Raw genomic sequence first — 23,801 nt, forward strand, 5'->3', positions numbered from 1 at the left:
ATAGCCATAATCCCGTTCTGGCCAAAAAGGGCTTGGGTTGCTCAGCTCATACAAATGAGTCAGGGCATATATTGGAGGCTTCCCCCTCTCCCAGACCTGGTAACCCAAGGAGAGCTGAGATGCCAGGATCTGAGGAGACTCAACCTGACAGCCTGGAGGTTGACCAGTCCCTATTGAGGAATAGAGGACTGTCACAAGCCGTCTTGAAGACCCTATCCAGCGCCAGAGCAGATTCGACTAACAGGAACTACCGTCGAATAGGTAACATCTTTAATGCCTGGTGTCTGCAGCATCAAGTGGACTCCACCGATCCCCCTATGGAGGCGATCCTGGACTTCCTTCAAGACGGACTAGACAGAGGTCTTGCTGCGGCCACACTCAAGGTACACGTAGCGGCCCTGTCCACCTATCTGGGGAGGCGTTTGTCTCAGGATTCCTTAGTGAGCACCTTTATTAAAGGGGCAACTAGGCTGAGACCGGTGGTAAACACCCCTGTCCACCAATGGGACCTTATTCCGGTCCTGAACGCCCTATGTGGCCAGCCATTTGAACCTCTGGAAGAGGTCTCCCTCAAGTCGCTAACCGGCAAAATGGCGCTGCTATTGGCAGTCACAACTGCCAAACGCGTTAGTGAACTACAAGCTTTGACCGCTGAGGAGCCATATACCACCTTTTTCTCTGACCATGTACAGCTTAGGTTCCTCCCTGGGTTTCGTCCCAAGGTGCCATCTGCTGTAAACAGGAACCAACTGATTTTCCTTCCAGTATTTTTTCCTTTACCTTCTTCTGCTGAAGAAGAAAGATGGCACAAGCTGGATGTGGTTAGATGCCTGCAGATCTACTTGCAGCGCACTCGCCCCTTTAGGCGGACTGAAAACCTGTTGGTCAGCTACACGGGGAAAAACAAGGGCGCCAAAGCTACAATATCCCGGTGGGTTACCGAGACTATTAGAGTCGCCTATACCGTCCAAGGGCTGTCGGCTCCATCTTTCCTTCATGCCCATTCAACCAGGACAGTGTCCACTTCACGGGCAGAAAGAAGTGCTTTGTCTGTGGACCAAATATGCGCAGCTGCCTCTTGGGCATCTGAATCCACCTTCATTCGGCATTACCGCCTGAAGGACCAAGTGGCAGATTCCACTGCCTTTACCCAGACCGTTTTAAGTTCGGTCATGGGTTAGTCCCACCCATCTTGGGGACCTGCTTGCTATATCCCCACATTGTGCCGCTGGTACGGACGACAGGGAACAAGTGATTATGAAGATAATCTTGTTTCCCTTAGTCCTAACAGCGGCACAAGATTTCCCACCCTGGGAATCATATCTTATGTATAAAACTGTATATAAATGTTATGGAGGTACTTTTGTATTTACACGCAGAGGGGAGGTTCTTGTGCCCTCTTATAGGGCCTGCCACGCATTTGATTGGCTAATTAAATATCCGCCTGTCCTACCAGCACACAGGGGCAGAAATACCCCACATTGTGCCGCTGTTAGGACTAAGGGAAACAAGATTATCTTCATAATCACTTGTTCTCTTCTTGTGGGAGAACTCCTTTAAATGGATCTATGGATCAATTGACATGAAAAAAAAAAGTGTGCTATTTAATAGATCCCTTAATAGACTCATGTCTATGAGGGCTCCATGAAAACAGAATACCCTTAGGTGTATGCGCGGCTGGGAAAAAGGTACATTTTCATAACCGAGTGCAATGCACTGTAGTGTGAATGTAGCCTAACAGGCTCATTCATGAAAAACAGGTCTGTTCTCAATACAAGACAGACACCAATGTAAACAAAATCTAACAAAATACAGCACTTAAGAAGCGGCACTCACCATTGCTGTTAAAAGAAAAAAATTCTTTATTCCACCTTGTTAAAATAATGACATAGCAGATGAGAATGAAGTGCACTGAAGGGCAATGGCAATTCACAACTTTTTTTTGCTTTTCGCATGAAATGATTTTGTGTTTTTATAAGGTGGGTATTATTGCTTTCTGTAGAATGAATTAGAGTTACTTTACTCTGATAACACGGCAGCCAGATATGACTTTGCATCTTTGTTAAAACCTCAATGATCATGTGATTGGGCCAGATGAAGCAAAGAAGGTGCAAGACAACTATTGCCCCTCAGAGTAAACTGTTCTTCTCACCCTCTACATCAGGGGTGGGCAATTAATTTTCCCATGGGGCCACATGAAAAATTGTAACCGTTCTAGAGGGCTATGCGTGCTGCGGCAAATTTAGCTCCATCCACTTCTACATTGACTCTGTCCATTCTCATCCATTTTCCATGTGCCTCCACACAATATACTGCTCTGACAGTCACCCATACATTAAATGCCCCCACATTATAATATTCTCCTCCATATGTCCCACAGTATTAAGTCCCTCTCCTCGTGCCCTAGTTTAGCAGAAAGTAGAGGAGGACATTAAACTGGAGGCAACTAGAGGCAGATATGTCCCCCTCCAGCTACCCCCCATGGTTTAATATCCTCCTCCAGTTGACCCCAGTTTAATGTCCCCCATCCAACTGCTTTCAGTTTATCTGCCCCCTACATCTGCCCCAGTTCCCTCCTCTTACTCACACACTGTCTCTTCTTTCCTCCTTATCTTCCATCACTCCCCATTTCCGGCAGCTTGCTCTTTCTGTTTAACACCAAACACACTGTCCCGTGTGGTTCCACCCACTACGAGTCTTATCATATCTTAGTGAGCTAAAGGACCTTTGATGACGTCATCAAAAGTCCTTTAACCGACTTGCCATTCGGCATCTATCTTTATCCTACACTTTATGCAGACTGGTCAGAGACAGTTAGAGGGCTGGATGTGGCCCACGGGCCGTACAATACCCAGGTCTGCTCTACATGGTTATTTTATCAAGCTGGAAGAAAAAGATTGCCATGTATTATGTGCTATATTTGTTGGACTTTATTTACACTACAAGGCCTTAAAAAAAGTCAGAATATGGATCACCTACTTTCAACAGGTTGGATGGTGCGCGATATATTCCATTCCTACGTTTATGTAGCTGTCAGAGATAAACTGACCTACTGCAGCAATACATCACATACAGTAACTGAACTGGTCAAGATATTGACAATATCATCTATTATGAACCAAGTTTATTCCCTTTAACCCTAAGGGTGATGAGTGATTGGAGGTTGAATTCTTTGACGGTTATTTTGTGTATAATCAAGTTTTATTAAAGATTTTCAAAAGTATAACAAGAAAAAACAGTGTAGTATAGCAGATGGGAAAACAGTGAGCTGGGGCCTGAGGACTGAAGAACAGCCCAAAAAGATAAAACCACCGGCATGACCCAGGACAAGGGTCACAGCAATTCACATTATTGATACAAAAACTTAGTGGCAGAAGACCCAGAAATAAACGGATTAGGCAACACAGACATAAAAACCAGAATACAGAAAGACAGGGGGGTTCAACAAAGGGAGGAGACATCAGGCAAAAAGAGAATCAAAATTGTAGGAAGTGGGAACTCAGGAGAATGAGTTACTAAAGTCAGATGATTCCTGGAACACTTAGAGCATCAAATGTCGAGGAATCAGAAGAGTCTGCTGCGACTAGTCTCTCTATCCTCTGAATGTGGAGGAACTCCTATGTGTCTGTTATTTTGGTTTTTGAGGCTTTGGACTTGTTTCTTGTCCGTCATGTGGCTCCAGATCATTGCTAGTAAACATTGATTTATTTATTTTTTTCTGCTGTCACGATGGTGAGTTTTTACCTTCTCTCTCAGCCTTCTGAGCAGGCCACAGATAGTACTGGCTCTAGCTCTAACTAAGGCATCACGTGATTAACAGCATAGCACAAAGAAAGAAAATCGAAAATTTACTCTGGAGGTCTGATAAAAAGCAGAGAGTACGCTAAAGTACAGGTAAGTAAGTACAATAGAACGTACAGAAAACAGTGCAGTGTGAATGACAAGCAGGTGAGCAGTGCAGAGACTGCTTGGATTTTTTCTCTGTCGCGTTAATTCAAAAATTTGCTTAGATATATTTCAAAAAGATTATAATTAGCTATGATATAAATGCTCAGTAACGGGCTAGAAATTATGACGATTAACCGCATTAAGGCAGCCATTCAACCAGTGGGGCCCAAACTGTTCAACCTACTGTCATTACTCTCATTGAACATCCCATGCATATAAGTATTTCATCAGCTGACCCCCTGCAGATTGTCAGGAGACCAATAAAGCTTCGTGTACATTATCATATCATACATTTTACTTTTTTAATGTGTTAACTCCTCCATTCTTTATTAATGGAATATACTGATTTTTTTACATTGTACAACAGACTAAAGTGGTGGTAAATACAGTTGTATGCCGATCATTCCATATCATTAGCAATACATAAATATAGATGGCAATATTTCTATATACAGTACTGGGATAATAATTGTACAGTGAGAAGCTAGCCTATACTGCTAGCAGTGCAATAATATAAATAGAAAAAAATACCAATTTTACATGATAATGTCATATTTTATAAAGCACTATTTAATCTCTAAAAGTGCTGAGCAAAATGATCTGTGTGAACTGTGGCTTTCTGAAATAGCGGTGTATTAAAGTACAGAGTCCAGCGTGTAGTTCATAGACGTAGACATTCAGTTATTATGTATCTCTGAGATGAAGATCTCGAACTTCTTCCAACTTAGAAAGAATCCACTGTAAAAATGAAAGTGATGTGTGAATATTACAGTTTATATGGCATTACAGAGTCTTTACCTGAACTATATACTATAAGGACCTGTTATTCCTCCTAGAATTTTATCATTAAATTGGATGGGGACAAACCCATTTGTCAAGGGGAACGGTGACACGCTCAGCATTGATTGTATAGTAATATCCTGGGGTAAATTTATTTAGATATTTTAGGGGGAATAAGAGAGTAAGGGCCCCAAGTAGAGAAAATGATACAGATTTGTTATTTAATAGGAAATACATGTATTTATTAAATCGGACATGTCAGGAGAGATGTCGTATCCTTTTTAAAGGAGTTGTGCAGGATTAGAAAATATCGGTGATTTCTTCTTCTGAGGAAGTAACATCATATTTATTGGTCACATTGCCATGTGTGAGGTGCAGCTCAGTCCCATTCATGTTAATAGGACTGAGTTGTGGTACTACCATGTGACCAACAGACGTGAGGTCACTTCCTGGGAAGACCAACAGCACAAACCCTTTAAATATAAACTGTAGGACAAGTCAAGTTACAGAAAATGTATTACCTATATATTTTTTACTAATTAAAATACAGATTATGAAACATTATTTTACATTGATCTGAATTTAGAGATAAAAGGTACTATGCAAAAGTTTTATTTTAGACAGGTGTGGAAAAAATGCTGCATATGCTGCAAATGCTGTTATCTGTCTGCAGCTCTCATCCGTTATAAGATGAGACCAACGGACATTAATGGCAATAAGGTGACTTATGTGGATGGAGTCTCCACCATCTGTCTTCTATCTGTAGTCACTATAATGTAAAAAAGACGACGTTCTGAATGCAGGGCTTTTTCTTCCTGTAGAAAAGTAAATAAACATGACAGATGAATTTCTGTCATATTTTTTTTTACATTACAGTGAATAGAAACGAACACCAAATGGAGGGGACTCCACCTGCATAAGTCATTCTATCGCCATTAATAACAGAAGTGTGAACTTACCATAAGAATGCTTCCGATAATGGATGTGTTTAACAGATTATTCTTGTCAATTAACAAAACGCAAAGTGAATGGACAAAAGACAAAGAGTCCTAAAAGTGATGATCTGACCATCACAGGGCCCTACTCTCGGCATCAAGAGATCAAGACATTACATGAAGTTACAGAAGGATATGAGCAAGCTTACATTCACAGAAGATCTGTGGTTACTTCTCCAAGATGTTTGTAACAACCTCCTTCAGAAACTCTGTGTAAGTGTACAGAGAAGAATTGATGTTGTTTAGAAGGCAACGGGAGGTCGCACCAAATATTGATGTGATTTAGATTTCTCTTTCGTTCATTCACTTCAATTTGTCAATTGACAATAATATTATTAACACTTCTATTTTTGAAAGCTTTCTTATTTTGCAGCATTTTTTCCACACCTGTCTAAAACTTTTACAATAAAACATAAAGATGTTCATAGGAGCCTACAGAGCAGGAAGTGTCGGGCTATCATTGGGCAACCATATAGGTACACTTATGGATCATAATGTGAAAGAGTCATTTCTTCATTCATTTCTATACACCAGAATTGTTCTCATTTAGAAGGTTATTTCAAGTCGCTTCCTTATCAATAAAATAAGATTGCCTAAATAAGAGCTTAATACAGCAAACATATACCTACCCAACACACAGGAATGATCAGAAAACTAACTTGCATCTTCATTGAGAATTCATAAAACACAAATATACAAATCATGTATGAGACAAGAACACCCGAGTAGAAACTAATTCTAAGTGAATATATTACAGTACATGTCATATAAACTGGGCTCTATACTCCAGATCTACAGAATGTGGAAATGTACACTAGTAAAACTCAATACATCATCTAACCCACCAAGAGGATAGGACCACAAACCATACATAAGGCAAATTACAAGGGAAGGTGTAGAATAGCAGCATGAAAGTAAATCAGTATAGAGACCACTCAGGATGACACGGCCCGACAAGCAGTTCGCCAACAGCTTCATCTGGGGGATCCTGTTCTGCTTTTCTTCCATAAAGCATTAGTTTCTATTCGGGTGTTCTCGTCTCTTTATGTATTTTAGGAATTCTCAATAAGGATGCATGTCATTTGTAAAATCACTCATATGTGTTGTAATACAGTAAGTGCTGTGGCCACAGGATAAACTGTAACTTGTTGATCAATGCGGGCTGACTGCTCATAAGAACAGGAGTTCCTTGTTCCTCCAAATGAATGGAGTGGCTGGTCAACACTCATTCCTATAAAAACGATTGTAGCAGAGGTGAATGCATATCTAACCACTCCATTCAATTTCTGTGGATAAAGGTCACTTCAAATAACCAGGATACCCCTTTATATATTAGCCCATACAATATTTCAGTATACACTTATTGAAAAAAATAATGCACGCTGATAGACATGTCAGACTGCTACACAGCAAGGGTTTCCAAGGAATGTCTCCATCAGATTGCCACAATTCCTTGGCCTGCTTGGTTGCTAAATTAATTGCCACTTGAGCCTTTAAGGAACCAGCTGAGATGCCAGCTGCAAAAACCCTGCAGAACCTACAGGCCCAGCTGCAACCAGGACTGTGAGGTTGGGGATCTTTACGGTTTCTGACTGGATAAATGGATGCCATTTATGAAGGAGTCCGAGATGGAACAGAAGGCGGTTTGGCACACAGCCCTGGCTATAATATCTGTTGGAAAATGCCCAGCGAGATGCCATATGGAACAGTATGTCTCCATACCCAACAATATTTCATTTGTATCCAGGCTAGAGGCAGTTTTCCCCAATAAACTTCGATCCAATCTTGTGATCAGTTACATATATCATTATTAGTGTTGAGTGAATAGTAGCTACGAATACCTCACTCCCATAGGAATGCGTGTTAACGGGCGGCAAATCTTCACAGTGCTTAACCCCTCGGTGTTCGGCCAGTTCCACGCATTCCTATGGGAGCGAGGTATTCGACGAATAGTTTTCAATACTATTCGCTCAACACTAAATTGTTATATTTACACATAGAACATTTCATTCAAATCCAACAATTCCATCAGGGTGCGTTATTTTTTGTGCTATTCATTTATTCAAAGCTTGTTCAAAAGTTAGTTACTAGTTAAGACTAGGGTTGAGCCGATCTTGAGATTTCAGGATCATTTTTAAAATACGATTTCCAATCATTTTCCATTCGAACCCGATCCCGATGCAAGTCAATGGGATTTTTTTAATAATTGAAGATCGGATTTTAAAAACGATCCTATTCACAACACAGCATGGAGTCTAAAAATTGAATGCTTTAATTGTTAGACTCCACGCTGTGTAGTGATTAAAAAAAATCCTCTGGCTACTCAGTCCCCCCCCTGGTGTCCACTTACCTGCACAGAAGCGCTGCCGCTGGTCCGGTCCCCGCTGTTCTCTCTCCTTTTCTCGCCTCGCTGCCCCTGCCTCCCAGGTTAGAGTAACAGACCTAGGAAGAAGGCAAGGCTTGTGGCTTAGGAGAGTGTGGGCGGGGAGACGTGAGTGCATCACTCACATCTCCCCTCCCAGTGCCCGCCCACACTCTCCTAAGCCACAAGCCCCGCCTTCTTCCTAGGTCTGTAACACTAACCTGGGAGGCGGAGGCAGCGAGGCGAGAAGAGGAGCGAGAACAGTGGGGACCGGACCAGCGATCTGTGCAAGTGTAAGCTAATAGAGATGTTAGCTAGTCTCCCATTAGAATGAATGGACGTAGCCGATGCGCAGGGGGTTAAGCGGCCAGACGCCGGCACAGGCTGTGTGCCGGCTGCATCCATTCATTCCTATGGCACCTAGCTAACATTGTTAGCTTTTCCCACAGTGCTTGGCCAGTAGCAAAGCATTGTAGGAAATAACCTCCGACCTTGATCCTGCCTAAAAAGATCGGTCAACCCTAGTTAAGACCTAAAGTACACTAAAGGAGGGAAAGTAATCTTAACATCACAGTTTTCTCCTGCAAAAGTGGCCTCAGCCCCACAAATTTATATAAGACAAGCCAAAAAAGTGCCATAAGTTATTCCCAAAATCTGACTGGTGACAATTTCAAGCAGGGACCTCCCAAGATGCGCCAGAATTATTAAGGTCTGTAGCCTCTTTCCTTTGGTTCACATCTGTATTTGGTAATCCATTCGGGGTCCTTGTGCTTGCCGCGAGATCTCTGCACTAGTCATGCGGATTAAAAAGTAGATTGTGAAGTACTTTCCTGTTTGCATGTTCCCTGCGGAGATCTCGCGGCAAGCACACGGACTCCATTATAGTCTATGGGGATCTGTGTGTTTTCACTGCACACCTCTTGCAAATGCGATAGGTAGTCCATTCGGGGCAGTCACAATGCGGACTCCCCCGAACGGATTACGGACGCAGATGTGAACGAGGCCTTAGGCTGGATTCACACTAGTGTCGGTGTGCGACAGCTAGTGTTCGTAGCTAATGTCCCTGCAAGATTTTAGCATCGGACACTAGCTGTGTCCATTTACAATTTACATTATTTAAAATGGGATATCATGTAGTGTCCTTTACTGTCCGTGTAAGTGTCCTTAAGTGTCCGTTTACAAAGATGTCCGATTTTTCAAGCGGACAGCTAAATCCTACATGAAAAATCGGACATCTTTGTAAATGGACACTTAACGACACTCACACGGACAATAAAGGGCACTACATGATGTCCCATTTAAAATAATGCAAATTGTAAACGGACACAGCTAGTGTCCGATGCTAAAATCTTGCGCGGACATTAGCATCAGACACTAGCTGTCGGACACCGATGCTAGTGTGAACCCAGCTTTAGTAATTCTAGTGCAACCAGCAACCTGGAGGGAGTCTATTAAGACTGGCATAGGAAACACTAGTCTTAATAAATTCTCTCCAATACATCTAAAGAACCAAACAGAAAGTTACTATATATTACTATATACTATACTACTATATACTATACTATACTATATATAATATACTATATATTTATCAAGACAAAAAGACATAAGAAGAAGCAAAGAGAGACAGGGGAACTTAGGGGAAAAGTATGGGCAGACCCTTTGATTGACAGTATAAATGTTGGGGCCGTATTGTTTCTATCTATATACTGTATATAGCACTTACCACTTTGTGAATCACTACTAATTATTCTATAACACACTCGCTGCAGTGAATACGGCACCTAATATATTGTATTTACCTTGGCATCGTCTGGAGTTTTAAAATTTATTATTTTTCCAAACTCTTTGGCATGAAAAACAGATTTCACTCGCTCCTGCAGGATAAACAATTTGAGATGTAAGAAACAGACTCATCATTTTAATCCACGTTGCAGATAAATTGTTTGCCATGCATATCTTTGTAACACATACTCTAGTTCTGGCTACTGCCTAGAGGAAGCAAGGGCTCAGAGTTTGCATTCATTTCTGGAATTTTCATCCACTTTAAGCTTGTGATGTTCAAAGAACAGGTTGTACAGTAAACAGGCGCCACTTCTCATTTGGACATTTCACTTTACAATACATCATCCTGGACAAAGTTTTGCCAGAAAATCACTAAGTGTTTCCAGCCAATGTTTTAACGGAGTTCTGTATAAATAAACAGTCTATGTAGGGGGATTGATCACAATTTAAAAAAAGAGACAGCTTTTACTTGACCGATATTCTGGGCTATGAAGGTTAGAGAATCCCATGATGTGGGTGGCACTAGAAGATGGCTTATTTCATGGCATCTCAATGTTGATCCCTGTCCCACTACTTTATTGCTATCTGATAGACCACCCAAGGTATATAGTGACTAATATTTGCACTGCACCAGAATCCTCTTTGATTTAGAAACAAACAATAGTCTCAAGGCTCACATTCAATGAATGCGGGGCCTGAATAATGTAGTACAGAAGCATAAAGACTCACATGCAAAAGACGCTACACCCATATGATATATTTAAACTACCCAGGCCTCATAGCAACAATCTCATTCCTGTACGGAATTGTGTATTACCGGTGAAATGAATTTGGTGAAAACGGCGCTACTCTTGTCTATGAGTTTTCACAGGTATAGAAGCTTATCCTTGCTGAAGTGAATACAACACCAGAAACATCAAGGGTATATCATAACAAACAAATAAATGAATGAATAAATAAAACTTCACTTTTATTAATACTGCTAAAATAAGGACAGAATACACACATGCACCCTAGTGCTACAAAGTGACAGTGTTATTGAGGGACAGACCATATGCGGTTCCATGTATCCTTCACACTAATCCCATTCAAAATTATCCTCAGTTTTCTTATAGGTCCAATATAATCCACAATTCGTGGACCAACAGAGAACAAAGCAAGACAGACCTACTATAGCCCGTATACACAGTACGTGGACGGAGGGAAGGATCATAGGAAACACCTGCAACAGAATGTCCCAGTGCAGGTGCCTGTAAATCCCTTGTCTATCCTGTATAAAAATATGGGGGTGGAGAATATATGTTGGGGATCTGAATTCACACCAAAATACAAGCATGCACCACTACCATTAGGATAGTCATATGAGTAGCTCATGCATATACCAGTGTGTTGTTATTATAGATCTAAATGCACACAGGAATACAAGTATGCACCACTTCCATTAAGATTGTCATGAGTAGCTCATGCATATACCGGAGGGTTTAGTGCACACACTCCTGGTTATGTCAGGGTTATGAATTCAGATTCACTCTCTCAGTAGTCCCCCTAAGCACCCTGAAGGAGACAAGGAATAATGGTCCATATGCTCAAAAGGTCCCCAACACCCATGGCTGAAGCTAAAGCTGACACCTAGTCTGGGAGCCCAACTAGTCTGTCCCCCAATAAAGTTTAAAAATCCCTATGCGTTTCACCAGTTTTGCTGGATCATCAGGGGAAAATTATATAGCAGGTCCTCTCAGTCTAACGCTAGGTTCACACCTGCGTTCATGTCTCCGTTCTATGGTTTCCGTCTTCTGCATGGCAGAAGACGGAAACCATAGACCGGGTCCGGCCGTGAGCGGCAGTGAGCGTTTTAGGCTCTCCGCCGCGAAACCAGATTTTTTAATCTGGACACAGAGTACTGCATGTCCGACTCTGTGTCCGGATTATAAAACCCGGTTTTGCGGCGGAGAGCGCAAAACGCTCACCGCCGCTCACGGCCGGACAGCTTTCTCACCCATTCAAATGAATGGGTGAGAAAGTCTCCTGCAGGCTTCCGTCTCCTGCATCTGTTTTATGCAGGAAACGGAAACCTGCAATAAGGACAGATGAACGCTGATGTGAACGAGCCCTGAGAGTCACATTGAGAAACAATATGTCAGTTTTTTCAGAGTTAGAAGCACATTCTTCTTAATGAAATAGGTATTTGCTTCTTGCGTGACCTCATTACACCTGTTGCTGGGGTAAATTTGGGCTTTAATTTACTCTAGTTTGTCGACCTATGAAAGGTCATGTGCCTACCCCACTAATCCCCATCTACTTTATGTGCCATGGACAACAAGAAACAGTAAAACTCAACATTTTTGTACAAAAGGTGTTTTTTCAAAAATTTACAATTTATTCAGGTTGGAAAACCAATGTATAGGACATGATAAATTCCTTCCAGTCTGTTTCTAATTTCATACAACCTTTCACAGTGATGTAAGGAACAAAAATAATACTTTACATACAGTGGTGCTTGAGAGTTTGTGAATATTTCAGAATTTTCTATCTAAATTTTTTATATAAATTTGACTTAAAAAAAGATTCCAAAAAGGTGAGAAAGAGAACCGAAACAAAGAAAAGATGCAAACATATTAGACTTGGTCACTTATTTAGAGCAGGAAATGATCCAGTATCAGATATCTGTGAGTGGTAAAAGTGTGTGAATCTTTGCTTTTGGCATCTGATCTCTCCTTGTACAGCAATATCTGCAAATAAACATTTCCGATAAAGGGAGGGTTCACACGAAGTCTTTTGGCTCGTAATCTGGCACGTCTACGTCGCGGGAGCTTTTGTGGGCCATATACGCTCCCATTGATTTCAATGGGAGCCGGGATCGTATACGTGGCGCTATTTTGCGGCCGTGATTTTGCGGCGGCCGCAAAATAGCGCCGCGTATACAGTCCCGACTCCCATTGAAATCAATGGGAGCATATACGGCCCGCAAAAGCTCCTGCGCCGTCTATGTGCCACATTACGTGCCAAAATATATCGTGTGAACCCAGCCTAAGTGTTACTTAGTCCTGCATGTCAGCTTCTGCCATAGCAATGGGCCAGTGACATCACAACGGTCAATAGTCACATCAGAGTGGTTAAGTCTGACATCACAACTGTCAATTGAGACATTACATTAGATAACTATGTCATCACAATGGTTAACTGTAAAGTGACAATGGTGTAGTAGAACATCACAACAGACTGAGGTACCACAGTAGGGATTTGCGACATCAGAGTTTGGCACAATGGTTTATTGTGATATCAAACTAGTGCATCGTGATAGAACAGTGGGGTATTATGACATCACAGTGGGGCATTATGACATAATAATGGTTTATTGTGGCATTGTATAACATCAAAATGGGGCATTGTGAAACTAAAATAAGCTCTGCGGCATCACAAAGATTTTGTGATGTCACAATGGGGAGTTGTAACATCACAGTGGACTATTGTGACATCACAAAAGCTAATTAAGACATCAAAATGGCTATTTTTGTCATCACTGGGGCATTCCAACATCCCAATGGTATCCTATGACAACACAATGGTGCATTATGGCACCACAATATGTATTTGTGACATCATTGAGCGATAATGTGACTTCACAATAAGGAAACGGGACATCACAATAGTACATTTAGTACACCACAATAAGGATTTGTGACATCACAATGGTTAACTGTGATATGCGGAATTGTACAATTAGTATAGCACATGGTGACATCACAATGGGGCAGTGGGACATCACATTGGGCTAGTTTGACATCACAGTGGGGTATTGTGTGTTCATTGTAACTTCGCAATGATTCATTGTTACTAGAGATGAGCGAACACTAAAATGTTCGAGGTTCGAAATTCGATTCGAACAGCCGCTCACTGTTCGAGTGTTCGAATGGGTTTCGAACCCCATTATAGTCTATGGGGAACATAAACTCGTTAAGGGGGAAACCCAAATTCGTGTCTGGAGGGTCACCAAGTCCACTATGACACCCCAGGAAATGATACCAACACCCTGGAATGACACTGGGACAGCAGGGGAAGCATGTCTGGGGGCATAAAAGTCACTTTATTTCATGGAAATCCCTGTCAGTTTGCGATTTTCGCAAGCTAACTTTTCCCCATAGAAATGCATTGGCCAGTGCTGATTGGCCAGAGTACGGAACTCGACCAATCAGCGCTGGCTCTGCTGGAGGAGGCGGAGTCTAAGATCGCTCCACACCAGTCTCCATTCAGGTCCGACCTTAGACTCCGCCTCCTCCGGCAGAGCCAGCGCTGATTGGCCGAAGGCTGGCCAATGCATTCCTATGCGAATGCAGAGACTTAGCAGTGCTGAGTCAGTTTTGCTCAACTACACATCTGATGCACACTCGGCACTGCTACATCAGATGTAGCAATCTGACGTAGCAGAGCCGAGGGTGCACTAGAACCCCTGTGCAAACTCAGTTCACGCTAATAGAATGCATTGGCCAGCGCTGATTGGCCAATGCATTCTATTAGCCCGATGAAGTAGAGCTGAATGTGTGTGTTAAGCACACACATTCAGCACTGCTTCATCACGCCAATACAATGCATTAGCCAGTGCTGATTGGCCAGAGCACGGAATTCGGCCAATCAGCGCTGGCTCTGCTGGAGGAGGCGGAGTCTAAGGTCGGACCTGAATGGAGACTGGTGTGGAGCGATCTTAGACTCCGCCTCCTCCAGCAGAGCCAGCGCTGATTGGCCGAATTCCGTACTCTGGCCAATCAGCGCTGGCCAATGCATTCTATTAGCCCGATGAAGTAGAGCTGAATGTGTGTGCTTAGCACACACATTCAGCTCTACTTCATCGGGCTAATAGAATGCATTGGCCAATCAGCGCTGGCCAATGCATTCTATTAGCTTGATGAAGCAGAGTGTGCACAAGGGTTCAAGCGCACCCTCGGCTCTCCTACATCAGAGCCGAGGGTGCGCTTGAACCCTTGTGCAGCCTCAGCTCTGCTACATCAGAGCCGAGGGTGCGCTTGAACCCTTGTGCACACTCTGCTTCATCAAGCTAATAGAATGCATTGGCCAGCACTGATTGGCCAGAGTACGGAATTCGGCCAATCAGCGCTGGCCAATGCATCCCTATGGGAAAAAGTTTATCTCACAAAAATCACAATTACACACCCGATAGAGCCCCAAAAAGTTATTTTTAATAACATTCCCCCCTAAATAAAGGTTATCTCTAGCTATCCCTGCCTGTACAGCTATCCCTGTCTCATAGTCACAAAGTTGACATTCTCATATGACCCGGATTTGAAATCCACTATTCGTCTAAAATGGAGGTCACCTGATTTCGGCAGCCAATGACTTTTTCCAATTTTTTTCAATGCCCCCAGTGTCGTAGTTCCTGTCCCACCTCCCCTGCGCTGTTATTGGTGCAAAAAAGGCGCCAGGGAAGGTGGGAGGGGAATCGAATTTTGGCGCACTTTACCTCGCGGTGTTCGATTCGATTCGAACATGGCGAACACCCTGATATCCGATCGAACATGTGTTCGATAGAACACTGTTCGCTCATCTCTAATTGTTACACAATGGAGATTTATGATATTATAGTGGAGCACTGTGACATCGCAAACACTGAGACATAAAAATTAGCTCTTTGACACCACAAAAGGACATTGTGGCATCACCATGATCAACTGTGACATACTGTAACTCTAGAGTATGAACATCACAATGCTTCACATACTTTTGCCACTCATAGAGAAGTGAAATTCAATAAATTTCTATAAATAAATAACCAAGTCTAATTAATTTGATTTAGTACTTTTTATTCTACTTTAGGATGATCAAATGTATGCAGAAATGTAGAAAATCCTGAAGGGCATCACTGTACAGGTAGCAAATAAGTGCAAAGAAAAAGATGTTGAATACTCTTAAAGTACCTTTGCTTCAATGCGTAACCTTCTCCCGCTCACAATGATTGGCTCTTTGGTAAACTCATCAAAGCTATATTGCCATTCACAAGTAAGCTGTCCAAAAGTACCCTTTGTAACAAACAGGATTCCACTGAATGAAAAAGAAAGTGGATGCTTAGTTATACAAATATATACAACACATGAAATAGTAGCTTAGTGCCCAATCCTTTCTCAATCAATGATTGTCTATTCCCTTCAGATTCCTACATGTTTCAGGCACGTACATGGTAAAATGCAAATCTATGCCAACATGGGCACCATCTTTGTTTAGGCATTACAGCCTCATCTTTCAACCATGACTATGCTGTTACTTTGTATTGGGATATTATAAATGTACAAAATCACAAACTGGGAAAGTTTGGCAAATGCTATTTTTTAAGAACTATTATACTACTGAAATGGAACAATTCCATCTAAGGCCCCACACTGCGGAAACGCAGCTTATTTTGTTGTGGATTTTGCTGCGTTTTTTTGAGCCAAAGACAAGAATGGCTACAAAAGAAATGGGAAATATATAGGAAGCTCCTATACTTCTACCTTCTTCTCAATCCACTCCAGACTTTGGCTCAAAAAACCGCAACCAAATCTACAACAAAAAAAGCTGCGTTTCTGCAATGTGGGGCCTTAGCCTTAAAGTGTCCCTTCCAAATCCACCAATGTCTGATTGGGCAGGAACATGCAACTGGAAGGATAAGTGGCATAAACCTGTCTTGTGAATTACACATAAAACTAGAGTTGGCGACATACCTTTTCATCACCATTAATAAATCTGTGTTATTCACCATTGCATGTGCAAAGTATTTACATTTAGCAAATCTTCCATTTTCAATTTTCTACAAGAAAAAAAAAGAGACAACTCATTATTAAATATGGAGAAGACTAGGTTTTTTCAGTATTCTTACTAGTCTTCATGCAGAAAGTCCATTGTAATCGTAATACAAAACAGAATTCATAGTAGCTAAAATGTCAGAATCTAAACAATGACTTTACAGAAAAATCTGGAATTTATTCTTTTTTTAAATATAGATTGTGAGCTCCATATAGGGCTCACAATGTACATTTTTCCCTTTCAGTATGTCTTTGGAGTATGGGAGGAAATCCACACAAACACGGGGTGAACATACAAACTACTTGCAGATGTTGTTCCTTTCAGGATTCAAACCCAGGACTCCAACGCTGCAAGACTGTAATGCTAACCACTGAGCCACCATGTTTCCCCCCAAAATCTGGAATTTTCACTTACCCCAAATGAATCCAACAAGCCAAACCAAGATAGCACATAAACACATAAAGCTTTCTTCACATGGGTGTTGCTTAAATGATCACCATCTTATCACAGACTCTGCCTACTTAAAGGGGTCCAGGTAAGGGGAGGGGATAAACATAACAAATGAGTACTCACCTTTTTGCAGGCCTCGCTCTCCATTGGCAGCAGCTTTGTTGGTCTGCCACAGATTGGAGCTAGATGCTAAAAAATGTGATCAATTACAGATCTTTGATACTTCCTCAATTTGCACAACTTTACAGCTTGTCCCTAATTTTGTCACAATTTCAGTATCAAGGAGGGTAGATACATTTTTATGGAAAGACTTTACACAGTCTTTACACTGAAATCTATTTTCTTGAAATTATGGCTCTACCAACTTCTAATATTCTGATAAAGCAAATACAAATCTATATAAAACTATTTCTGAACCATTCTGCTGCCTGGCCCTGTCAATGATAGTGATTGTGTGGCAAAGAAATTAGAGCAGGGGTCAATCGCGATCTAACGGTTGATCGCAATGGACGTATGAGTCGATCGCGGGGTGCAGCCAGGGATCCCCGGTGTCTGCTTGTTCACAGTGCAGGCTGAGAGTCGACTCTCAGCCTGCACTGTGAACAAGCACTCCGGACACTTGCAGGCCGCTCTTAGGGATGGAGGGAGCCGGGGTGCTGCTTGTTCACAGCGCAGGCTGAGAGTCATCTACAGACACTGGCAGGCGGGCTGCCGCAGCCCCAGCCTGCCAGTGTCCAGAGATAACTCTCAGCCTGCGCTGTGAAGAAGCAGACAGCGGGAATGCCTGGGCGGCCACAGAATGCCGCTGTCTCCTGCTCTCACGATCTGCCCGCCCACAGACACACCCCATCCCGCCCACAGGCACGCCCCCGCCCCGCCCACAAGAAGTGGGTAGTAGATCTTAGGGCTTGGTCATGTTATTAAGTAGCTCACATGCTGACAAAGTGTGAGCACCCCTGAATTAGAGTAACATCTCAGGACAGAAATGCTAATCTTATAGCTGATCATCCATAAAAGTAGAAAGTAGAGTAACATTTCGGACTAAAATACAAATTTTATAGATGACCATCGGCAACATTTGATACATTTGGAATAAATTATGCAAATACAGACTCCAGCAAAACTGACTTTTCCTCATGATAAGTTGTCCTAATGTCTTTCTATCTCTAAACTGACAGCTGCGTTTTCATTGGGTCAGTATATAAGTGATCTTGGTTAACACTATATGTGGATAATTCCAAAAAGCGAATAACAATTTTTTTGTTTCAAACTATAAGCAGATCATTGTAGGAAGAACTGTGTCACCTTAAATGGACATTTAACATAACATTGTCATATGAAATATACCAAAACACACATGTACTGTGCAGCTTCCCTTAAAGGGTTGTCCGGGAATTTTTTTTTATTTATTTTATTTTTAATCGGTCGGGGAAGGTCAAATTTAAAAAAAAAAAAAAAAAAAAAAATCACACACCTTTCCCTGGAGCTTTGGTGCCTCCCAGCACGGTCTGGTCCTTTCGGTCCATAGTTGTCTTCCCGTGAAAATCTCCAGTCACTACCTCACTACCTGTGACGTCCTGGAGTCCCATCCTCAGGCCGCTGATTGGCCTCATCAGTCACGTAGCTCCAGTGGAAAAGATCCGGAACGTCACAGCCAGTGAAGAATTTCATTTCAAGAAGACAGCCAAACAGCAGATCTGGACTGTGCTAAGAGGACACCGGAGCACCAGGGACAGGTAATTATTTCATCTCCCCTGGCCTATTTGAAAAATAAAACTTTTGCCCGGACAACCTCTTTAAAGATAGTGAGCCTGGACAAGATTATATCTCCCTCAGTACCAGTAAGTTATCTTGTTTATTTTACCGATTTGTATGTATTTCATATGTACAGCACCATGGAATTAATTATGGTCTACAATAAATTATAATTATAATGAGTAGACTAGAAACTATTGTTTCTTTTACAAAGAATATCTTTTAACTTTTAATAAAGTATATTTGATTGCATTTATTCAAAATATATTGTTGTACTTTATACAAGGCGTCCAAATGATGGAAAACATATAGACATCCGAAAGATGGTAACGCAATGTCCTCTTTGATGTGGAAGGAAGAAACCAGCTTAGGCAAAAGAGAAGGTGGGAGCGAAGGACATCTTTGTCCTTGAGGAGTACAAGAAAAGGAGGCGCATCCCGGATAGGACAGCCAGTTCCGAGACCCTACGGATGGAAGTATCAGCCACCAGGAAGGCAGTCTTCCAGGACAGAAGGCAAAGAGAAATATCATGCAGAGGCTCAAAAGGGGAAACCTGGAGCACCTCAAGGGCGAGATTAAGGTCCCACAGGAGGATGGTAGGGAGGAGCCTAGTATGCCACACCCTTTAGGAAGATCTTCACCTGAGGCTGGAAGGCCAGGGTCTTCTGAAAAAGAATGAAAAGGCTTCATAGAGATGAGTCACTGTGTTCCACAGAAGCTGGAGAAGGAGATCCTGAAGAGATGCAGTAGTCAGCAGGGCTACAGAAAGCCAGCTAGCCCATAAAAACACAACCTCAGAAAGAAAAACACTTCTGAGGAAAAAAGGAAGGAACTCCCTCAGGAATTCTTGTTAGGACCAGCAGCCAGAAGATTGGGAGAAAAAGATGGGACCTTTTTTGGGCCAATGGGAGGGCTAGGAGGAATCCTGGAAGCCCAGGGGTGGGATAGGCCTAGTTTCCAGAAAGATCAGGAACTAAAGCAGTATTGGGGCTAGCAGTGAGGCACCCTCAGCAGGAAAACCTGATTGAGAGCTCCAGAAGGCCCACCGAAGGCCTGGGGTCTCCACACTAACGGGGACTGCTGAAGAACCCAAGAAAAAACAAAGAGGCATATTATCTAAAAATATGGCTCAGCTCTGGGGACCTCAGTAAAGTAAAGGACCCAAGGGGAGAAGCATTAGAGGCTTGGGGAGCTCTGTAGAGGGGGGAAGGTTTAGGGTAGTTACTGTGTACTCATCTTATCTGTCATCTTCAGGCACCACAGGGTCATGCCTTTGGTGGACCTCGCATGTGGGAGTGAGGCACTGGTATTTCATCTGCCGATACAGCGAGGGGGGATAATCTTTTGCAGAGGGTTGCACTCACAGGGGATGCAACTAATGTGGCATACAAGCTGAAGACCCCTCCTGCACCAGAATGAAAAAAAAAAAAGGATGTAGGCCTGACCTGTTAGGTCAGTTCTGCCTCCTAATGACAGAAGGTTATAACTGGCTAGCAAAGTCTATGGAAAGAGTATAGCCCAAAGGTGGAGCAGACATCTTTTACTACTCCAAGTGGCCAGGTCTATACCCATGGTAATGTGTCCCCAGTGAAATAAGTGACAAAATAAACTAACATTATTTATCCCATAAAGTGAACGCCGTAAAAAGGTAAAATTATGCTTTATCGATTTGGTTTCATGAGCCATCATGACAGCATCAACACTGAAGGGATCTTTGACCCAAATAGGAACAGTAACACAGAGAAATTAAAAGCACCCTCACCTCCTCAGTAGTTATATAAATATTATGATCACCCATGAAAGGTACCATAATATATCCAAGGGAGGTAAATTCAGAGGTATTGTCATGGTGGCTTGGTGCTAACCTTCACAATGCTAATACAGACCCGCAGGGTGTCGGGTCTGTATTCGCATTGTGAAGGGTAGACTGGTCTATGAGTGCGCACGCAGGGCCGGCGGCATCTCGCCGCTTGTCTTTGCATATGTGACCCCGCCCACCAATGACGAGACAAAGCCGGAAGACAGAAGATTTTAGAGGAACGAAGACGGGTAAGTATGCGACTTGGGAGTACCCCTTTAAGTAAGGGTTCAAAAGCAATATAGCATTAATCCCGACAACACCCAATTCAGAGCTCATGTTAGATTGTATATTTTAGGTTTCAATCCGGTGACTGCTTTACAGAAACTTTTGATCCAACGATGTTCTGCTAAAGGAGTATCAAAGATCAACCCAGCTGAAATATGAAACTTGAGGATACTAAGAGAGAGGCCCTTCTCTATTGAAAGCAATAGGGAAAAAAGCAGCCCATTCATTTCTATGGGGAGTGCACGTATGCCGGCTCCCATACAAAGCAATGGGATCTGTTTTAACGCCGCTGATTCGGAGTGAGTTACACGTTCAGAATCAGTTAGCGTATACTCCATGTGACGGCACCTTAAGTGATCTTCCAACGGCTGGAGCCAGGCATATAAGGATAAAGCCACGCTAGTAACTGCAATATCTTTATTAATGACCTGGTAGAGGGTTTACAAAGCAGGGTGTCCATATTTGCAGATGATACTAAACTTTGTAGGGTAATCAATAATGAGGAGGATAGTAGAATATTACAGGGGGATCTAAGGAAACTGGAAGTATGGGCAGAGACTTGGCAAATGAAGTTTAATGGTGACAAATGTAAGATAATGCACTTTGGTCGACATAATAAAATGTATGATTATGTACTTAATAGTAAATTACTGGGTAAGACTGCCAAAGAAAGACTTGGTGATTTTGGTGGACACAAGCTTACCTTTAGTGACCAGCGTCAGGCAGCTGTTGCCAAGGCAAATAAAATTATGGGATGCATCAAAAGAGGTCTAGATTCTCATGACAAGGACATAGTTATGCCTCTATACAAATCACTGGTACGGCCACACTTAGAATATTGTGCACAATTTTGGTCCCCAGTATACAAGAAAGACATAAGTGAACTTGAAAAGGTGCAAAGACGGGCTACCAAAATGATTAGGGGAATGGATGGACTGGAGTATAACAATAGATTAACAAACTTGGGGTTATTCAGTTTAGAGAAAAGACGTCTACGGGGAGATCTAATAACAATGTACAAATACATGAAGGGACAATACAAAGAACTTTCTAAGGATCTTTTACTCCTAGGCCAGTGACAGTGACAAGAGGACATCCTCTACGTCTGGAGGAGAGAAGGTTTCACCAGAAACATAGAAGGGGATTCTTCACAGTAAGAACAGCGAGGCTCTGGAACTCTGCCCCAGGAAATGGTGATGGCGGATTCACTGAACAAGTTCAAAGTGGGCCTGGATGCATTTCTTGAAGAGACAAATATAATGGGTTATGGACTCTAGATTTTAGGGACACGTTGATCCAGGGTTTTTATACTATATTTTTTCCCCTGAAATAGGACAATTGGCATAAGCCTCATGGGGTTTTTGCCTTCCCCTGGATCAACACTGTAGGGATTGTAGGGTTATAGGTTGGACTTGATGGACTAATGTCTTTATCCAATCTCATTAACTATGTAACTATGTTTGGTTTTGGCAGAGCTGTAGTAGCTTCCCAGGTTTTCCCAAGGATTCCATCCATTTTACGATCCATTGGATCACAGAGCCGAGAAGCATCCTCAAATGGGATCGGTTTTTTTCACTACCTTAGAAACCTGAACATCTATATAAGGGACTTCCTCCCACAAATCAGAATCTTCAGATGCAAATTGGAATCTCTCCCTGATCTCTTTTGGAATGATAAGTTTAAGAATTTTAAGAATATTTTTGTAAACTGGGAAGACTTTACATTTTTGAGATACAAGCCCTGCAAACATAATATCTTGTATGGACAGGGGCTCATCCTTGTGTTCAATGTTCATGGTCGTCCTAACCACTTCCAAGCTTTTTAGAGCATATAGCTTATTTTTCTTTTTTTTTTTCTTTTCACTGGAGATACTTTTTCTCCCTACAGTAAAAGAGCATCAAATATGATAATTAAAAATATAATAAATATTTTTGTAAATGATCCTCTAAGGGGTCATGTACTCACAGAAACAGGAATCAAAACTATATTCATAGACTTAACAGAAAACATAGTGAAGCCATGAAAGAAGAGTGTCTCTTACCTTAAATATCTTTCTGATTTGAAATTGGTTCCACATGCAGGAGCCCTGTACCTTCCCCTGCTCAGACACAGGGGTAGAAGGTATAAGACTCTAGCCTATGCAGAAGACTTTTTCAAATTTCCCCGTTTGTGACTCATCAGCCATCACACTCTTGCCGACGCCAGGAGCTATGCTGCCTGTACACACACAGCAGGAGCAGAAGAGAAGGAGCAGTGGAGGTCCCAAGAAGGACCCATTACAGGGGAACCTAGACCGGCATGGTGATGCCAGGAATTTAAACTCCCCAGGAGCAAAGTTCACCCACAAAGAAGGAGCCCCAGCAGAAAGACTGGACCCCAATGGCAGGAAATATACCAGGTAAGTAGTGATCCCTTGTTGCCTTAACACCAGACAACATCTTCATTGGATAAAAAAGAACTCTCTTCAGCTGATACTAACAGGAACAGGAAAACACTGAAGCGGTAAGAGGGGAAAGTGCTTTTAATCTCGGAGTTTCTGTTCCTATTAGGGTCAAAGGTCGATCCCTCCGGTGTTGGTGCTGACATGGTGGTGGGGTTAAATATATATTGCAATGTGCAAAATAGCATATTTTGGTCTCCTTAGCAATAAAAAGTGATCAAAAAGTCATAAAGACCAAACACTGTTGCTATATACCGTGTTGCTATATAAACCTCGGGAAAAGCCAGCGAACGTGTACGTTTTATCATCTTCTTTGGTCCTGCCCTGTGGTACGGGGTTTCTGGGAGCAAGTCAGAAAGTTCTTGCACGACCAGATGGGGGTAACTGTCCCAGATGACCCCAAACTATCTA

General features: G+C 42.3%; 1 protein-coding gene across 1 annotated transcript in view; it reads right to left on the reverse strand.

The window, feature by feature from the left end:
- Positions 1-1,662: 1,662 nt before the first annotated feature.
- The window catches only part of VPS13A (vacuolar protein sorting 13 homolog A), a 198,115-nt gene continuing 175,976 nt past the window's right edge, over positions 1,663-23,801 (reverse strand). Inside the window, exons 69-72 of the mRNA XM_075278130.1 lie at positions 16,578-16,663; positions 15,798-15,921; positions 9,888-9,962; positions 1,663-4,686 (exon numbers count right to left, since the gene is read on the reverse strand). Of these exons, the coding sequence (XP_075134231.1) occupies positions 4,633-4,686; positions 9,888-9,962; positions 15,798-15,921; positions 16,578-16,663 (339 nt within the window). The 3' untranslated portion in view covers positions 1,663-4,632. The remainder of the gene's footprint in view (positions 4,687-9,887; positions 9,963-15,797; positions 15,922-16,577; positions 16,664-23,801) is intronic.

The sequence above is a fragment of the Leptodactylus fuscus genome, chromosome 1 (genome assembly GCF_031893055.1).
Source record: "Leptodactylus fuscus isolate aLepFus1 chromosome 1, aLepFus1.hap2, whole genome shotgun sequence".
NCBI classification, from domain to species: domain Eukaryota; kingdom Metazoa; phylum Chordata; class Amphibia; order Anura; family Leptodactylidae; genus Leptodactylus; species Leptodactylus fuscus.